Source organism: Pempheris klunzingeri, chromosome 14, assembly GCF_042242105.1.
Source record: "Pempheris klunzingeri isolate RE-2024b chromosome 14, fPemKlu1.hap1, whole genome shotgun sequence".
NCBI classification, from domain to species: Eukaryota; Metazoa; Chordata; class Actinopteri; order Acropomatiformes; family Pempheridae; genus Pempheris; species Pempheris klunzingeri.
The window spans coordinates 3641248-3658075 of NC_092025.1; the positions used below are offsets into that span (position 1 = coordinate 3641248).

Consider the following 16828-nt stretch of genomic DNA (forward strand, 5'->3'; position numbering starts at 1 on the left):
ATAAAACAATTAATGACAGCAATCGACTTTTTTATCCCACCACAGAATTCTATGAAAGCATGCCTACTTTTCATAAACTGTATTTCACATGCAAAGATCTACATCTTCAAAGAATCAGTAAACTGTGATTTATTTCTTCTGGGCTGCACTTTTTCTTTCCTCAGCTGATGTTGTTGGAGCAGAAGATGAATGTTTCCCTTCCAGCCGCCCTTTGCTTTGCTCTCCTGACCTCTCTGCTTCTTTCTTCCTCCCTGATTCTCTGCTTTGCTCTGAGAAGAGCGGCAGCATAAGCATTCTCAAAGTGTGTATTGATTCTAGGAAACACATAGAAAATTGATATTTTCTTTTCAGTCCTCCCCCTCACTACCACCAGCACCACCCAGATGCTGCTCCTCTGTGCTCTGCGGTGCAACAGTAAACCTTAACCCTGTGTGTAACGCCTAATTTATCAATCTATGCTTCCTGCACGACACTTTTATTTAATATTACTGCCATCTGTGAAATTTGCGAGATAATAACCAGTGCACATCTGCACTAATTTCTCAGCCACAGCTTCAAAAAGTGATTATGATCTTGATAAGAGCTGACAATGCATATTCGTCTCTGTGGACATGGTGTATTGCTTCTTCCACCTCTGCAGTTCAGTGGTGTTATTCACCTGCATTGGGCCTTTAACTTAAAATGCAAAATGTCCTTGGTTGATATTATCACCATGTTTAATTTACTTTTCACAGTTTATTTCTTTAGTGGTCACTTTTTGTCTTATTCTCATCTACAGCCTCTGCTGCTGCAACAATGCAATGATTCATCGAGCATCGTTAGATTGTTGCGTCAATAAATATTCATTATCAGTTCCTGCATGTGTTGATCCCAGACGTTTTTTTTCTTGGTAACGGTTTGATGAGAAATCTCTCAGGCTCGGGTGAGGCACAGATCAAATATTCAAACTCAAAATGAGCTCTGGCGCAATGCTTTTCCACACCACGTTTAACCCTCCCAACCCTTCACCTCCTGCTCCTCTTCTGCTCCATTACTCCCCTATTCTTTTTTTTTTTTTGTGGCCTCTATCGTATTGCTCTTCCATCTCTAAAGACTGGATTTTATTTCATAAATTGTATGTGAATGTGGCCCAGCTATCCCAGGTTAGTCCACTCCTCTGTTCCATGAAAGGCAGTGTGCTGTATTGCTGACAAATGTGAAAAGTCACTCTGCAATTAGGAAGTAGCACCACAAGCACTTTTAATCATCACCTCCATTATCCGTCTCTGTCTAATTTCAGAGAGGCCAGTGTTCACCAAACAGCCGGTGAACCAGGTGGTGTTGGCAGACGATACGGTGGACTTCTTCTGTGAGGTGCATGGAGACCCGACTCCGACTGTCCGCTGGCGGAGAGAGGAGGGAGAGTTGCCCCGGGGCAGGTACGACGGAAACAGCACTCGTGCACTTTCTGTTTGCTGAACTGCATGATGCGTCAGCAGCATCCTGGTATCATCGTACCAACAATACATGCTTGGTGCCACAGTGTTACTTAGCAACATATCACATTTCCAGTAACTAGTAATGTATGTATGTGAAATGGTATCATTTCTCACTAATTATATAAAGCTTCCAATTAGAGAAGAACTGTGATGTGAGGCAAGATTGAACGATTGATTGAGCCTCTGATTTTCTCCCAGTGGCTGAACTCACATAATTTACACAATTTACAAAATAAGCACAAGGTTTTGAAGAGAAGATGTTTTGGAGGTGTGAAGGACGACAAACTGAAAGACATCACAGCTCTCATGGAGCCACAATGATTGCTTTTATAAGCCAGTGGAGTGCTGTTTACAATACGTCATTCCTAAGATTAAAAGTTATTTGAGGAACAATGATGTATGCTTCGTATGGTGCAGCAGCTTGTGTTAGTAACAAGAAAGAGAGATGATCATTCAAATAATAAGCATCATATTAATTAAACTGCTACTGTACTTCCCCTGCTGTCAGGAATAGTAGTGATAATGCCAGAAGTGATAACAGCCACTGTGACTGTGGTACTGAGACTCTCTCACTCCTTCTCTCACACTTTTTGTGGAGCTGATTGGATGAAGCTTTAATGATCCCTCGAGGCAAATAGGTTAAAATGTACCCTTGTTGTTAGCAGGATTCTACACAGGGAGACTCTGGTGGCTTTTTTTTTTTGGTCCTTTTTTTGGCTTAAAGCTACACAGGATAACAAACACTGTGTCTCCACATGCATCTATTGCTGTGTGAAGTAACCACATCAGCTTCTTGCTCAGAAATTTAGATTATAGACGTGTACATACATACATACATACATGAAAATGAAAATCTCAGATTGTCACCTAAATGACATCCTGCTGTTCACAGAAAGGTGATATATTGCATTTTGTGCTAAATCTCGTGTGCCTCCGTCCTTCCAGATTTGAGATCCGCAGTGACAACAGCCTGCGTCTGACCCAGGTGCGAGGCGAGGACGAGGGCACTTACACCTGTGTGTCAGAGAACAGCGTGGGCAAAGCTGAGGCTTCGGGTACCCTGCAAGTGCACGGTAAGGCCCGAGCCGCTCTTCCTCACTCATTACGCACACCAACACAAACAGCAGACGCACACATCACACAGAAACACTGTAGTAACATTTCTTCCCTGAGCTTGAATTCAGTTTGCCTTTCAAGCAACGGAGATTTCAGCTCCAGCTCCAGACTGTGCCAGCTGGCTGCACAGTCAAAGTGTAGGTGTTGAGAAGGAATATGAGTGAACTGATTTGCAAAATGTGTAAGTTGCAAAGCCATTCTTCTTAGCAAGTTATTTAATTTGATATGAAGTGTGAAAAGAATGCCTTATGATGGGAACTTTCCCAAAGAAAGTGTCACTTTCTCCACAATTGAAATCTGTCACCAGTTAAAAACAGTGTTATCCATCTCTGTTCAATAGACAATGTTAAGAGGTGGAACTTCAGTGGAGGAAATTCTGCACTGGCAGAACATTGGATTTCACCACTGAATACATGAGTAAATTATTTGCACAGATGGACAGTTTTGCACAACATGTCACCTACCAGCATTCTCTCATTGAATTGCTTTTTCTTTAATGAATTAAGTTTGTTAGCTTTTGTGGAGCGTTTGCCATTAAGCCACTTTTCCCTTGAAGAACATGTTGAATGCGATCATCAACGTCCAAGTGTTGATATGAGGAGATGTTGCACCTAAGAACCTGTGGATAGACAGCCTGACAGACATTGTAGCAGGTCAAAACTGCCCATAATATACCACTGGAGACATGCTCGCAACTGAAAATATAAGAGAGAAAAAGTGAAAAATGGATTTTAGGTTCCTTTCATGCCTGGACTCGTCATGCCTCGAGAGAGAGAGCCAAGATCAAAAAGCAGTGAAATTGTATTAGAATAAAGTCAGTCCCTTGAAGAGAGGCAGCCGGATGAGAAATCTGTCATTTGTGATGATAAAAGGGAATATTTAGAGTTTTACTCTCTAACAGTCGATTCTATGAGCGGGCCCTCCAGTCTGTACCCTCACACTGACATCTGTCAACAAACGTATGCTCACATGCTATACCCACATGCATGCAGTGACAAACAGACACAGGTATTTGTTGGTGCAGGAGGAAACACACATCTACACAAATACACTTTACTAATAGAATTTTGCAGCACAATGAAGAAGTCGGTCCCAGCGGCAGCTGTGTGGCAAATGGTGATTGATTGTGGGTTGGTGCGTGCTGCTGCTGATAATAGGAGTCACCCTCCCCCCCCCGAACACACACACACACACACACACACACACACACACAAAGAAAAATATCCTTGCATTGTACATAACCACAGATCAATCAGAACTCAACCTCTATATCCTCACCTGTATACCCACATTCAGCTCATCATTCCTCCTCCTGCTCGTCCGCCATTTCTTTCCTTCGGGACCACTTCATTTAAACAGCAGCCATTCAAATTCAATCAATGAACGTGATTATTCATTGTGAATAGACGTGTGTGGTTTTCCTCCAAAGTCTTGTTCAAATGTTCCATCTAGTATCACTGTTCATCATGAGCTCTCCATCTCACTCTCATTCATCTTCTCCTCTTTTCTTTTCCACCCCTCTCTGCATCATTCCATCGCAGTCGGCCCATCCAGTAAGTAATCCATTTCATCCCATCTTTGCATGCGTGTGTGTTTGTGTTTGTTAAGGTTACCGTGTTGGAAGCATAACCCCCACTACCGCTGTTGCTTTTTGCCCATTAGGAGTAGAGGATAGTCACTTAGTATTTAAGTACCTCTGGAAACACGAGAAGTAGACTTTTGATTTTCCACAACTGCACTCCAATCATGCTTCAGTTCATCTATGAGTGGCTTCCATTACCACAAAGAAAATGCTTGCACTCCTACCAAAACAACTAGACCTACAGTGAAAGGGCACTACAGTGGATAAAACCCTAAATCCCACACACTTTAAAACAAATGAAAACAGTATAACAATGCTGCAGCAATATACTGACATGCTGTGAAAAACAGTATCTCTGTACTTTGCACAGCAATCATTTTACATGGTTTCCTCTTGAGCAGAGACCCCTCAGCAAACAGAGCAGTGCAGTTTGGAGGCTGACGAACTCACCACTCTGCTCGGGCATGATATCATTTCCATGTGTATTTGGGCTTTGTCTGTGTGGCATAATATACCAAAGCCGGGAAAGCAGACCTTTCTCCACAGAAGTGAAAATATTGTCTTTTCACAGCTATTTATTACAGTGCGTGAGATTTCCATTGGCGTTCCTGGAAGACAAACATGTAATTGATGAAAGGAGTGACAATTTTTCATGGGAGTCTGAGGAATCGGCTGTCAGATGGTTTCTTTTTCCAATGTCACAACCAAAAAATGGAATAAATAGTAGGGAGTGTAAATGATGAGTTTTAGGAGCAGTTTAGGTGAGTTCTAACTGTGCTGTCCCTGTGTGTTCTGTGTGTGTTTTACACATCAGTGTACAGCACTGTTTCTGAAAGGGGCTTGGTGTTTTAAAAGCTGACTTTTCACTATGCTTCTCGCTCACTTCACATATGCGTAGGCAGGAGCAATAGAGAGGGGTGAAACAACCCTGTTAAGCTATGACGCTCAGAGGACATCAACAGATTCTGTCTATTCAAACAGTCATCTGTTTGGTTTGGGAAGCTGTGGGCAAAACGTGTGAATACCACATCAGTCCACATTACATGAAACTTATTTTAACAGATTTTTGACTCCAGTATTGATTCTGACCTTTATTTGTTTATTTATTTATTATTTTGTAACAAGCGAAGAATCAGAAAAAAGAGATGAGAGTGTTTTCAACACTCTCTGACTGAAATGTCAGTCAGCGTTCATTCTCTCAGACTATTCTGCTATCAAGAAAATACCATTTTAAGACTCGGCACTAAACAAAAATTACTCATTTTTGAGTGCTGAAGGGAGCATATGGGTGTTATATAAATGGGACAGGTAGGTGTGGAGTGTTTTGGGTTGAAAATGTCCTATTGAACACCACAGAAATTACAGAGACGCAGTCAATGTCAGAAGCCAAGAGGAGGATGTGAGCATCTTTCTTTTCATCTGACCTTTTTTTTATCTGGACCACACATCTTTCATCACAAGTTAGATGGTTTTTAGTAACATCTCACATTACCTGGCCCTGATTTCTATCTCGACATTGGCCAGAATAACAAATTGGCTACTTCGATCACTCCCACCACAACACCTCCGATTAACATAACATATCAGTCATGCTTGATAATGATCAGGACATCCTGAAGAGGGCTGGAGCCAAGGGGCAGTTAAACTGGGGCACGCCAATCCTTTCACAGCGGGGAGGAGGGGGGGGGGGGGGGTACAAGGCCCCAAAGTGACCTTGCTGACATGACAATCCCCAAAACTCCTCTAACCCGTGATTTGCTCTGTATTCAGTTGGGATTGCTGACTAAATTAAAAGCACCAACATGGTAAACATCAAGCGAACAGGACTTAATGTGTCTTTTGAAAACTGTCCAGTGTTGGACAAGACTGAAGAAGCAGAGATGGGAAGGAAAATGTCTGTAAGGTGTACCACCAATGTTGAGTTTCTTTCCATATTGTATATACAGGCATTATGGCCTTCCTTTTGAATTGAGTGCAATTAAATTTCTATGTCACTTCCCCTATTAGGGGTTGACTTCTTTGTCTTGCCTAAGGGTACTAAGACTATATAAAAGCTAAGAATTACACCACTGCCTCCATAACTTATTCTCAGTCTATTCAAAGCTGTCCCAGCCCTCCAGTTCATATATTGATGTTGGATAAAAAGGCGGGAGTTCTGGGCCTACTCCAAATTAAATAAAAGCTTAGATGAATTATGGTCCAGCTATAAGACATTATGCCTATTATAGAACCACCTCCTCCATCATCATTTCAGAACGAAAATAGGAGAAAAGTGTGTGAGTGTGTGTGTGTGTGTGTGTGTGTGTGTGTGTGTTTCTGACAAAGTGAGGTGGTTATATGAAAGGTTAAGGCTGAAGACTCATGCAGCAGCAGCAGCAGCAGCAGCAGCAGCGTGAGAGTGTGTTTACTCAAGCGTACGTGTGTGTAACATGCTGTCTGCATCAGCGTGAGACTGCGACAGCTGCCTGTCACATCAACCCCCCTGAGGAACTCCTGCTGGGATTGTGTGTATATCTGTGCTCCCCCGTGTGTGATAGCTTCAGTATGTTGGTGCAAATCACACATCAAGTGTGGATGGGGGAATGGAGGAGGTAAGATGCTTTGGTGGTAAGCACTTTGTCTACCTCTGCTATGTGATTGAGCAACACGCCCTTTTCTTACAACAGCAGTAGAACAAAACGTACGCTCTGATCCGTCTTAGTGGGAGCACAGTATGTGGTGAGCAGCTGAGCCGGTTGAAACATTTCTCTGCTCCGTTTTGCTCATGAGGATCCCAAATGCAACAAAAGTTGGGATCAGCAGCCCTATCACCAGGCAAGAACGCCAGCCGCCAGGACGACTCTGCAAAACCCTGGATTACCTTCAATGCCAATGTTTTTGGCAACTACGGAATGGTTTAGGTTATGGAAAAAACTCAACTAAAACACTTAAAGAGACAGAATACCTCTTCCTTTTCCTGAAAGTCTCTGTGGCTGCTCCTGCCTTTGGTCATGCACATCAAGGAGGCCACAAGCTAATATCTGTCAGGATCAAATGACTATGTAGTTTGACATGATGTTGTTGAAGTTGAGGCAGGACCATGATGAGACCCCTCTGAGGAGACATACATTGTTTGTGTCGTCTGATCCCATCAGAAAAGGAACTTTAATCCTCACCAAATGATTTAACCTCACCCTTAACCCTTGTATAGTGTTCAGGTTTGTGGACCCGATTTCACCCACTTTCATTTTCTTTATCAAAAGAAAAACTGTACGATTAATCATTTTTTCAAACTCAGACGCATCAATATGAGCCAAGGCCAACGAGTCTGAGTTTGAAAAAATAATTAATCGTATCATTTTGCTCTTTATAAAAAAATGAAAATGGGTCCCACAGACCCGGACACCATACAAGAGTTAAACTGGAATTGGGTAACTGCGATTCTTAGCGGTATGATTGCACGCTGTTGCAAAGACAACTGGATCAACATCTTCAGATATTCAGCCGCCTTTCTGATGGATCAACTCTGTGATGATCACGACTGATTATTTTAGAAAGGCCACCACAAGAAAGTTGATCTCAGTGCTATGATACAGGCAGAGTAAAACATCTGGCTGTTTTCATCAGTAGATTAGTAGATAGTAGGTTGTGTTATTTACCAATCAAGGACAAAAAGGCAATGTAAAGGGCTTCCTTTGTGCCTTAAACAGTCTAAACGCTGATGGTGTCATTATTTTATAGCTTTTACACTGTGCAATCATGTTTACAATGATAAGTTGAACCAAAAAAAATATCTCCTTCCACTCAACTTTAAATGACCAATTTAATAAGTATGGACTGGCCATGTATCTTCACTTTGCAGGATTCTTCCCATCTTTAGAGCATTTGGCTCTCATCAAAGAGACACACACAGACGGTCAAAGAGACTTTGCACTAAGTTTAGACTTTCCCCCTTCAATCTGACAGTTCTTATCGTAAAAGCTGTGGAAATTTCACTTGCAGTCCTTGTCTATTTTTGCCTCCCTCTTGGCATGTTAGCCCTGTTATGTGTTCTTCAGCTCTGGCAATATCCAGCATATAAAAGAAGTCTTCAGGCTCCTTTGAATTCCTGTCTCAAGTGTTTCATTCTTTATTTAGACATTCCCCAGTTTACCTCCCTGACACTGCCTCCTGCAGTCATCAGTTTATGTGCCATCATTTTTGGACACCTGGTTATATATTTCATAAATTTGGAAAATGAAGGTTCCAGGGGGTGTTTGATAAGCAGATACAGTTTCTGTATTTTTTATGGGCACTTTAAACAAATACCAGCTGTCACACCTAAAAGCCAGCAGCTCACAATACCGTATTACTGTACAAGCGACGTGCTGTGCAAATAGCTTCCATGACATGGAGGCATTGTTTGGTGATTTCTGTCATGTATATTTCAGCTGCTCTGTTCCAAACCATCTCCCCGTTTCCATCCCATGTGAGGATGCTAATGTTTCTCCCTGCCCTAAATCTAAAGCTCAGTGTCGCATCGAGTGCACCCATTATTGCTAATTATTTATTACAGCCTCAGGCAATGTGCCGACTTGCCTCCTCAAATCAAACATTGTTATTCTCCAGACAGGGCTGTGTAGTGCACCAAAAACGGCATTTTAATAGCCTGAATATTCCTAGCTGTCACTGTATTTGGGTCAAAGTTACGGCTTTGTGTCAGGCGTGAGGGGAAAGTGTTCAGGTGTTGACAAATGTTTGTGAAAATGGCCTGCTTGGTACAGTGTTCTGATCCAGTGCTTTTTTCTCCCTGTGTGTTCATCACATCTGTATGTTCATAAGCCTGGAGTTACATTACATAAGAAGTGGGTATTACACTGCATTTCTTTAATATTTCAGACCTTGCATCAGTCTTGACGGGAAGCATATCCTTGAGGTGGCTTGGAAGTGAAAGCTGGGGTTCTGCGTCACTGGTGCATATTCCACTGTCGTTCACATCCACACTGGGGACATGTTTGAGCTTTAGGGTTAGTAGGGGGCTGCATGTTTGGTCCCAGGACGTGACCCTGCCAACGGCCCTCCTATTTGTGATTTATGCTTCGGCTGACACAAGCGTCCCCTCCTGCTGTGAGGAGGGGCCTGTGGAGGAAGCGGTCTTTAGGATAGCAAAGAGCAGGCTAATTCCCATGGCACGGGAATTGTGCGCTCATCTAAGGTTAGCGATTAGAGCTCACAAGTCAGAAAAGAAGCTAGGGATTCTCAGGGGTTCTCAATCTAGAACTGGACCGACATTTCACATCAGAGAAAATTTCAGGAGTACACGCTCATCTGCTTTTAGCGACGGTCTGTTTTTCGGACTTGTTTTTCTCTGTTTATCTTGGTTTCCGAGTTGTTTTCTCCTAATTTAAGCACTGAACTGACCTCTAACCCCCTCAACAACACAGAAGAGAAATTGCTCTTCACCGAAGTAACTAATGTCAGCAAGCATTTCTCAAAGTTTAATTGCTTTGGTTTGGCAAATTGAAGCAAAGTTATGTTGTCTTTAAACCCTGCAACCGATGAACTGAAAGGAAAAGAGCTCAGACTGCTGCAGACTACTCACAGCGCTGCAGCCTGTCAGGGTCAGGGTTTTTTTCTCTCTCACTAGATTCACCATTCATCGGATTCACAAAAGAAAAGGCTTGTTTACATCTATTACCATCGATTGTAAGGAAGGCACACAGCAACATTGCATATTGTATGCGAGACAGTATGCAAGTATGTATCAAAGTTCATTGTGACGTTTCATTGTTTAGTGACTCCACTTCATCATTCAGGTTTTTTTATTCTTTGTGCGAATCTAAATTTCACAAAAGAAGCAAACATGGATGGAAACTCGTCTGTTTATTCAGTTACTATGATTTAGTTAAAGTGTTTTTCTGTTACTCGTCTGGCTATTCTTTGGGAAGGTTCTCCACCTCCCTGCCTTTCTCTTCCTCTCCCTTTCTCTCAATGCTAATTGAGACGGAGAATGAAAGAGAAGCAGGAGATCAGGTGGGAAGATGAGAAATCAATTAGGACTGGTGGAGGGCATCATTATGCATTCACACCCCCCCCTGTGGAGGAAGGCCTGTCACCAGCTACAGAATCAATAGAAATCAAAGTGTGTGTGTGTGTGTGTGTGCGTGCGTGCGTGCTTGTGTGTGTGTGTGTGTGTGTGAGAGAGAGACTTCCCCTCCTGCCCTCCCTCTATTTAGGACATCTGATTAGCCTGCTGCCCGGGATCAGAAAGGTGACCCACAAACCTGAATTCAGGCTCCTGTGGGTTCTGGGTGGCCATTTTGAAATGCTTCACACCCAGACATAGGAGATGGATCATGAAGGCTCATAGCTTAACCAGTAAGCATCTATAACAGGTTTTATCAATCAAAGCCAAACATATCAAGGTCACAGGCAATCTATTTTGTATCCCCATCCTGCTGGAGGCAAATAACCCTTTCTGCCCTAATAGGTCCTGGTGTGAGGAGCCACAGGAACTAAACCAGGAGCTAATAGTCCCCTTTATGCATACCCATTTACAGACCTGAGACCTGAGAAAATGACTGATCGTGATGTGATGCAAAGCAGACATGTAGAAAATGAGAAAGCTGCCTCCAAATAGGCAACTTGCTGAGTGTTTATTTCTTACTTGTGTCAGTTTGAATGCAGATCTGCTACTAAACAATTAGCTAATTAAGCTTGCTTTCTCCTGCTCACTGCCTTTGTTCCCTCATCACTGCTCCCCCTCTCTTGCTTATTAGTGCTCTCAGCTCACTCTCACTTTCTCTTTATCTTGCTCATTTTCTAAGTTTGGCCAACAACGTAGTTTACATCTTTACTTTTACTCTTAGTTCTGATGTTAGCTATTTAAGACACTATGTTTATTCCTCAGCAGTATTGGTGCACTGTTGTTCTGTATTGTTGTACAGTGCAGATTTTTGTATTTCTTATTTTGTTAGTTTTTGTTTTTCTGTATACTGTGTTGTTGTTAAATATATATAATATATATATATATATATATATATATATATATATATATATAATCCAAACATTTTTACATATTTTTGATGTACTGCTTCTGTTATAGAATTATTTTTTGTGTACAGTATTGAAGTATGATGCACATATTTTACTGGTTATTTTCTTATTTTCAATTTTATTATAATTTCTCTATTCTTCCTATTCTGGAATGGGACTTTGTTGCCTCTGCATTAAAAAGGTGTGCCCCACTTTGCCCCCCAAGTGTTTCAGTGCTGAGGCAGTCAGACAAACTAACTTGAGCTCGTATGATTGTCTGCAGGTGAGAATAAACAGCCGATTGAAAGCAATATGAGTGATGTTTGGTAGCAGCAGCACAGATTTGCATTGCTCGGTTTCATGCAGTAATATGTGCAAGTGATTGTGTGCCTCTGGGTGTGTGTGTGTGTGTGTGGGTGTGTGTGTGTGCGTCCATATGTGCGTGTGTGTGCGTGCATGTGTGTGTGTGTGTGTGTGTGTGTTAGAGATAAGGAGACACAGAGAACTTGAGTAAGAGAGTTGTCAGTTATGAGCTGTTGTCATCACTAGTGGTCTGTCACGGCTTAATGCACTCAGTGTCACTGCTGGCCTTTTCTCACTACATTACGCCTGCTCAACACACACTGACCTCACAACCACACACACGCACACACACACCCAAAAAGATGCCACTTCTACCGTGCCCTGATAACCATTGTACTCTGTTGTCTGCGTTGCAGTGCCCCCACAGATTGTGGTTCGACCGCGGGACCAGATCACAGCTCCAGGTCGCACCGTCACCTTCCTCTGCGGCACCAAAGGAAACCCTCCACCTGCTGTCTTTTGGCAAAAAGAGGGCAGCCAGGTAAGAAGCTTCCCGAGACGTATTAAAGTCAACTGTGACACGCCTTCTATTTCATACATCCCTTTGAGCCGTTTGGGTCTGACTGAAGGTGTATTGGGGAACAGTGTTTGAGTGGCAGGTGAGGGTTAGAACAGAGCAGGGCTCATCAATAAATAGGAGATAGAACAGTGAAGCCATGAGTCGCATAAAAATAAAAAAAAATACATTTACAACGTAGATCATACAACCTTATGAATGCATAAAGGAGAGAACTGAACTATGTAAAGCACTTAGATTCTTCCTTGACATAAATAAGAAAAAACAATAATTACAGTATGGTTGAACAACATTTTAGTGTTTATGTATCACAAAATATTTTAGCCATTTTCACCCATTTGAAAAAATGAAATTAACACATTAACTCGCAGCGAAATGGATACATGACAGCTGTTATGTTATTATGCTAGTTAGAGCTAGTTTCCTTACAATCCACTCTGTGCTTCAAAGAGAGTCTGCATCTCTCCTCACTATCATGCTCTTGACTGTCATTTGCTATGTGCTGTAGTTTAGCACCAGAGTGAGTCACACACAACCACACATTCACACACACCTCGTTTTCCCATCATCCACACGGGGTATTATTCAACATAGCGTGAGTCTGCACAGGCCTGCCTTCAAAAGTCCTCAAAAGTGTGTGTGTGGGTTTGTGCGTGCAGTGTGTGTGTGTGTGTGTGTGTGTGTGAGTGACAAAGGCCAGCGTGTGATAAGCATTGCAGCCTGTTGGAATGCACTGAAAGGCCTGATGAGAGTGCGTGGGTGCCAGTAGCATGGCTCCCAGGTACAGATTAGAGGGGGAAGAGTGAGATTGGAGGAGGCCTGGAGAATGTGTGTGGGAGAGGGAGAACAAGAGTGGAGGAGAGAGATAAAGAGGGGAAAGCATGGAGGATGAGGAGGAGGAGGAGATGAAGTATGTGGGCAGCATATTGTGAATAGCAGCTGCCTTTCAGTGAAATACCCAGGAAATATACAGTTATTTAAAATGACAAATGAAACAGAAAAGTCAAGAAGATCAGGGATAAAAGTTCAGAAGGTGAAAGCCAATAGGACGTGCTCACAGAGCTGGGTGTGAACTGCTCCCAGGCTACAGAGGAACAAACACTATGTGTATGAGAGGCTTATATATCACTGGTGATTGTTAATGCTGCTGAGGTTCCCATGAGCAATGGTATCCTACGGGTTGATTTCAGCTATTCATAACATCAGCGTGCCCTGTTCAGTGCCCTTGAGCAATGCCCCGAAACCCTATCTCCTGACTCAGTGGGTACAATGAACAGCCCAGCACCGCAAATACTGCCGAGCACAAAACCATGTATTTACTTTAAAAAAATCTGTTGGTCTATAAATGGATTATCCAGTGCTTCCAAAGGAAGATCCTTTGACTTGCCTTGATAACTTTAGATGTCTTTTTTGCGTTTAAGTGGACATAAACAAGGGACATGTCAGTAAATTAGGTTTAATTAGGTGTAACTAGATTACTTGAAATGAGTCCTTTTCTGATCTTATTTCAGGATTTGTGCCGTAGTGACAGCTGGACATCCTGACCTTTTCGTGCTTATGTCCAGAAAGTCTGGCCTTGAATGTGACAGGGCGCTTTTACAGCACAGGTCTGCTTGATACAGATGTTCTGAAAGAGATTAAAGAGGGATCCTGAGTGCACGCTGAGAACCAATACTGTTTTTTTGTTTTTAGCTACAATGATTTGTTGTAATGTTGTGCGATCTGTTACAGCCAGCCCTTTTCTTTAAATGGGAGCCCACTGTGTGCGTCTGTTTATCCTCTCTGCTGCCGTTCCTCCATCCATCCAGCCCTCTTGCCTGATTTTATTTTCTGTTTCTCCTTTACATGTTTTTGTTTGAATTGTTTCTCAGTTTGAGGACACACACACAGTCACATGCATGTCAATCAGTCGATCTATCTTTGGTTATATAGCGCTAATTCATAACAAATGTTATCTCAAGACACTTTTCATACAGAGCAGGTCAAGATCAGACCAAAGCTTAGACAGAACCTGGCTGAGAGGTTTTCTGTCTGGTGTGGGTGAGAGAGAGAGAGAGAGAGAGAGAGAGAGAGAGAGAGAGAGAGAGAGAGAGAGAGCTCTTACTCTTACTCTTAATAAAGCTGCAGGTGGACAGGTGTGGCATTGACATCTCTCCTTTTGTGTTGGAGCTTGAGGGTTTAAAAAGACTTTTCTCAATAACAAAGTGACCGTGTAAAGTAGCAAACGAGTAAATGAAGAAACTAAACAAAAAGATTAATCTGCATCATCGTTAATCTTCCTCCTCCAGATCTTGCTGTTCCCCATCCAGGAGCCGACACAGTCGGGTCGTTTCTCTGTGTCTCTGAGCGGTGAGCTGACCATCACTGACGTCCAAGTCGAAGACTCCGGCTATTACATCTGCCAGGCCATCAGTGTGGCCGGCAGCATCCTGACTAAAGCCCTCCTAGAGGTGGAGAGTGGTGAGTGTGACACACAGTAACAGGCAGGCGGGGTGGGCAGCGCACGAACCTCATAACAGATAATCACATTAAAGATACAGTGACGGTCAGCAACAGTCTTTATGGAGAGTGAAAAACACTTCGCTGCTTTCATATTTTCTGTCTGTGGTCCAAACCCGGGGCTGACATTGCTCTGCTTTTGGCTTCCTCAGTTAAGATTCTCACTCCTGCTCCATAGTTACTGAAGATCTGAATTCACACTTGGCTCCACATTTATAATTTGATTCAACCAGGAGAGGTGCCTCACTGAGTAAGAGTGAGAATCTCTTTTGCTGGAGTGCCCTGGCCAAGGCAGCAGTTACATTTTGACACATAAATCCCTCTCTTGATAGAATGCACCTCCAAAATTACCCTCCCAGGAAGTAATTTAGTTACAAATCCCATCTGAAACTGCTTGAAAAATGGCATCTTTTAACTGCATTGATGTGTTTGTCTGGCCTCTTATACTGGCTGGCTTCCAGAAGACAGCGCTGAGACAAGTAACACATTCAGACATTCTTGACATCTGTGTGAGAGAGAAATATTTCTAAAACTTTAATCAATACAAAATATAATTAGCATTCGCTACTGCAGTGTGTGTATCCTCAGTGTGGAGCCAGTTTTCCTCACTAGTTAAAAAAATAATTAAGAAACTTTCTCCTGTAAACTGGGAGAAGTAAAAAGACAAGAGAGAAAAAGTCACGAGAAAACACTCTGCATGTGTTTTAAATTGTCCTCTAGAGGTAGATAATTAAAACAAAATAGAAGTAAAACAAATACAGTACTAATCAACAGCAGCAACTCTTTGTTAATCTTTAAACTCAACATGCTCAGCTGCATATTTGATTAATCATCTCTCACAACCTGCTGCTTCACCTCTCCCCCCACATGCACCGACAAATTCAAAAACCCTTTGAATCCATCTCAAATTAGAATATTCTTCCCCAAATGAGCTAACAGCAGGACTCCTTATCTGATGTAATCAAAACGGACAACCGGTGATAGTCCTATGCAAATAACCCTGCTGCAACATATGCTCCCCTCCCGTGCAGGGAGTAAACAGGGATTTTGTTCAGCTCTAACTACAATAACTGTGTTGACTCTTCACATTTTCAGTTAGTTTCAGTTAGCTGATGATATCAGAGCTTTCCACAGCACAGAATACTAATGAGGCTACACTCCATATCTGTAGCAGATGTCAAATGGAAGGGTGAGTGAAACGGTTTGTTCAGGAAAAAAGAAAAGGAAAGGAAAGGAAATGAAAACAAGGGATATTCAGCTACAATCTTCAGCTTCTTTTCACAACCAGGAATTTCTTTGACTTGACTCTAAACTAAGCAGAACTCTTCTAGGTGTTTACACTCACACACATGCAGACGTGGAGGGCAGCCATATATGTCCATGAGTTCCTCGGTGATGGCTGTCTGTGGCTGCAACAAGGTTGTGGGCACACAAGGGTCAAGTGAAAGCACGTTTACCCTTCGCTGTATTTAATGTTTGAACATGCCTACGTTTACACACAGGAGCTGTAACTGCACATCAAATAGGGATTTCCATATTTGTGTGAGACGCGTTCATCCCACAGCGTCACACACCTCTGACGTGCAGGCAGACGTGCAAAGCAAAGCATGCCCTACTCATAAAATTGTCTGCCAGTTAACTTTCATGTGTGTTAAGAAAAGCTTTGTACAAATTCCCCCTTGGTGTCTGCTAGCATTCAAGACGTGGGCATCATGTTGTACCTTAGCTAATACACCTACTGCAATCTCATTTCAACTGTGATTGACACAACTTGAAGATGGTTAATAATCAGGTAATGAAGGTATTGAAGTCACATGTGGCCCACTGACTATGTGTGATAGGGACACATGCATGTAAACCATCCACCTATGTTCCAAATAATCCAGGGTTACTCAAAAGTATAGTGTAGACACTTTCAAGCATAATAGTTGGTTAAATTTGGTTTTCCTTGAGGTACTTCTAAATGTCCTGACAAGCGGTCCATCACTCTGACAGAAGGTAGCCAAATTAACACGCTCCTGCCAAAGGAAAATCTATGTCATCGATTTGCACGTTGAAGTGGGGCAGGACCAGAGAGAGGCGGACTTGGAAACCAGCCCCTGGATGTAGATGTTCTGTTCCAGTGACATTCTCCGTTTCACACAGCAGGGCAGTCTGCGATTGAACAGATAAAGATGGAGATTTGTAGCCCACAGAGCAAACACTGAAATCTGGCTTCCAGGACAATGATAACAGAACTGAAAAATTACCAGTAACTGAAAACCCTGCTGACCACATTTC

The 16828-nt window shown here is 42.5% G+C and overlaps 1 protein-coding gene across 1 annotated transcript in view; it reads left to right on the forward strand.

Moving 5' to 3' along the window:
- robo3 (roundabout, axon guidance receptor, homolog 3 (Drosophila)) overlaps positions 1-16828 on the forward strand; it is a 142104-nt gene that overhangs the window by 103212 nt on the left and 22064 nt on the right. The window contains exons 5-9 of the mRNA XM_070844010.1: positions 1280-1418; positions 2424-2551; positions 11696-11704; positions 11889-12013; positions 14338-14509. Coding sequence (XP_070700111.1) covers positions 1280-1418; positions 2424-2551; positions 11696-11704; positions 11889-12013; positions 14338-14509 — 573 coding nt within the window. The remainder of the gene's footprint in view (positions 1-1279; positions 1419-2423; positions 2552-11695; positions 11705-11888; positions 12014-14337; positions 14510-16828) is intronic.